The sequence below is a fragment of the Babylonia areolata genome, chromosome 5, assembly GCF_041734735.1.
Source record: "Babylonia areolata isolate BAREFJ2019XMU chromosome 5, ASM4173473v1, whole genome shotgun sequence".
Taxonomy (NCBI): domain Eukaryota; kingdom Metazoa; phylum Mollusca; class Gastropoda; order Neogastropoda; family Buccinidae; genus Babylonia; species Babylonia areolata.
The window spans coordinates 22,334,746-22,337,245 of record NC_134880.1 but is presented as its reverse complement, the minus strand read 5'-3'; the positions used below and the strand labels follow the sequence as shown (position 1 = coordinate 22,337,245).

Genomic DNA, 2,500 nt, shown 5'->3' with positions numbered 1-2,500 from the left:
TCTGTTCTGTTTCTTGTTCTCTTCTTTTCCTTCTTCTTTATCTCCTCTTTCTTGTTCTTGTTTTCATGATCTTGTTGTTGTTGTTGTTGTTCTTCTTCTTCTTCTTCTTCACCACCACCACCACCACCACAACCGCCACCACCACCTTTTTCCCCACCTCCTCCTTCTGTTCCTTCTTATCCTTCTCCTTGTTGGTTTTGTTGCTGTTGTTCTTGTTCTTGTTCTTCTTCAGCGTGTTCTGTTGTCATGGTGCAGGAGCCCCATGTGTTTTCCTGGCTGCGTTCAGTCCTACGAGGTCCAGTGGTGGCGGAGACGGGGAGACAACTGCACCCAGTGATCGGTGTCACACTCTGACCCGGAACACCTCGCTTCCTTCTGTGGGGCCGCACAGTGGCAGCAGTGTTACACGCATGTCACGTGCTGAGCAGCTCTCTGGCTGTGCTCCTCACTCCTCCGTCATCCTTGGCTCTTCACAGGTTTCTGTTCATTCAGGAACTGTGTGAACGTCTATCGTTCGTGCACATTTTTGCCCTTGACTTGAAGTAGACGCAGACGTGGCGATAGCCTTGAGATGCGCTTAGTGGTCGGTGAGGATCTAAGCACCATAATTTGATTTGATTTGACCTTTTGTTTACACCTCCACCCCCACACCCCCACCTCTTCGCTACAATGGCTTCCCAGACTCCTAACTTTCCATACGATGCCATCGTCTTTCACAGCGACGATGACTTCATTGCTGCAGCGAGATTCTGCCAGATGGTGAAAGAACGGATCCGTTTACGCCCACCTCTGAAGATCACCACTTTCGAGGAATTTTCCATGATCGGAAGACCTTTGATCGTCAACTTGGAAGAGGCCATCGATGCCGCCATGTTCATCTTGTACAGCGAGCACTACTATTACACCACCTCCTTCGGCAACCTGTCCGGGCAGTTGGCCATTCTGGAGAAGATGCCCAACAACCTGGTCAGGGTCAGCACGGGCAGCCACGTGGGGCACAGCGCCGTCATGAGGGCCTTCAAAGGCATACAGCTCCAGGACAACTGGGAGATGTCGGAGCACGTGCTCCAGCAGCTCAAGAAGCTCTTCAGCAGCATCCCTGAAGAAGCGAGGCGAGGACGTCCGGGAGATGGCACGGCGGGTCATGAGGTCTCTCTAGGACTGCCTTCCCCCGATCCACAGGAATACCAGTCCGCGCAGTCTCCTGCTGTGCGCCAGTTCAGTTCACAGGAGCTGCCATCTGAACCCCATGTTGCTGTCTTCAACCGCTCTCTGTCGGCACGGAGCTACACATCCGGAGAACAGTCCATTGCATCCCGTCTTGATGTCGCCAACCCTTCTCTGTCAACAGAAAGCCACGCGTCAGAACAGTCAATTGCGTCCCGTCTTGACGATGTCAACCCTTCCCTGTCAACAGAAAACCACATATCAGTACAGTCGGTTGTTTCCCCTCTTGATGACGTCAAGCCCTGTCATACAACAGAATACCACACAGTCGCAGAGCCATCTGTGCCCAGAGTGGAAGCCATTGCTCCATGCGGAAGATCTGAAGACGACAGCTCCTCCAGGGAGTTGCTGAAAGCAGAGAGGAGAGCGTCAGAAAGCGTGGCCAGTGACGGCATCCCTGGAGACAGTCCAGAGTCAGGCTTCATCACCTCGGGATACTCGCAGAGCCAAACATCACGGAACGAACCCCGCCCCCCGTGCTGCTGGCAGTGCCTGCGTTTTGTCCTGAAACATTTCGTCACCTGCTGCACACGCATCGGAAAGGGCTAGTTTGTTGTGGCGGCAGTCCACGTGATGGTGTGCGCACACATGAAGTCTTCTGATGGCATTGCCAAAAGTGGGTAGCGACGATTGTTGTGTGACGCATACATGAAACCTTCTGATGGTATTGCCAAAAGTGGGTAGCGACGATTGTTGTGTGACGCATACATGAAACCTTCTGATGTTATTTGCCAAAAGTGGGTAGCGACGATTGTTGTGTGACGCATACATGAAACCTGTTGGTATTGCCAAAAGTGGGTAGCGACGATTGTTGTGTGGCGCATACATGAAACCTTCTGTTGGCATTGCCAAAAGTGGACAGAACACTTTTTTTTTCATTCACAGTAGGCATAATTGCTCACTGTCTCCAGACGTTGTGGAAATAACTACGAGCTTGATATCCTCCTCCTCATAATAATCCTCATCATATCAGCATCTCATCATGATGATGATGATGATTCGTCATGAGATGGTCATTTGCATCCAGCAGGCTCTAATCGACATGTTTTCATTTCCTTTATCATCATCGAGTTCACGATGACAGGTCTACGACTATCTGTAGCACTGCTGTTTCAGACTTGACAGTGTTCGGGACATTTTCTGCCGGGGGACGGATGTGCGCAGATGACCACCATGAAGCTGAAAAACGCCTTGTCCAATCAATGATAATGTTCCAGTCAGAACATATTGACAGACTACGTCAAGGAAACAAATAAACAAAAAAAACAACAAC

At 50.6% G+C, this 2,500-nt stretch overlaps 1 protein-coding gene across 3 annotated transcripts in view; it reads left to right on the top strand.

The window, feature by feature from the left end:
- The window catches only part of LOC143281987 (uncharacterized), a 6,822-nt gene that overhangs the window by 4,226 nt on the left and 96 nt on the right, over window positions 1–2,500 (top strand). For all 3 annotated transcript variants that reach the window (XM_076587369.1, XM_076587368.1, XM_076587370.1), the window contains one exon: window positions 256–2,500. This exon is cut by the window's right edge and continues 96 nt beyond it. In XM_076587369.1, the coding sequence (XP_076443484.1) occupies window positions 670–1,776 (1,107 nt within the window). In that variant the 5' untranslated portion in view covers window positions 256–669 and the 3' untranslated portion in view covers window positions 1,777–2,500. The remainder of the gene's footprint in view (window positions 1–255) is intronic.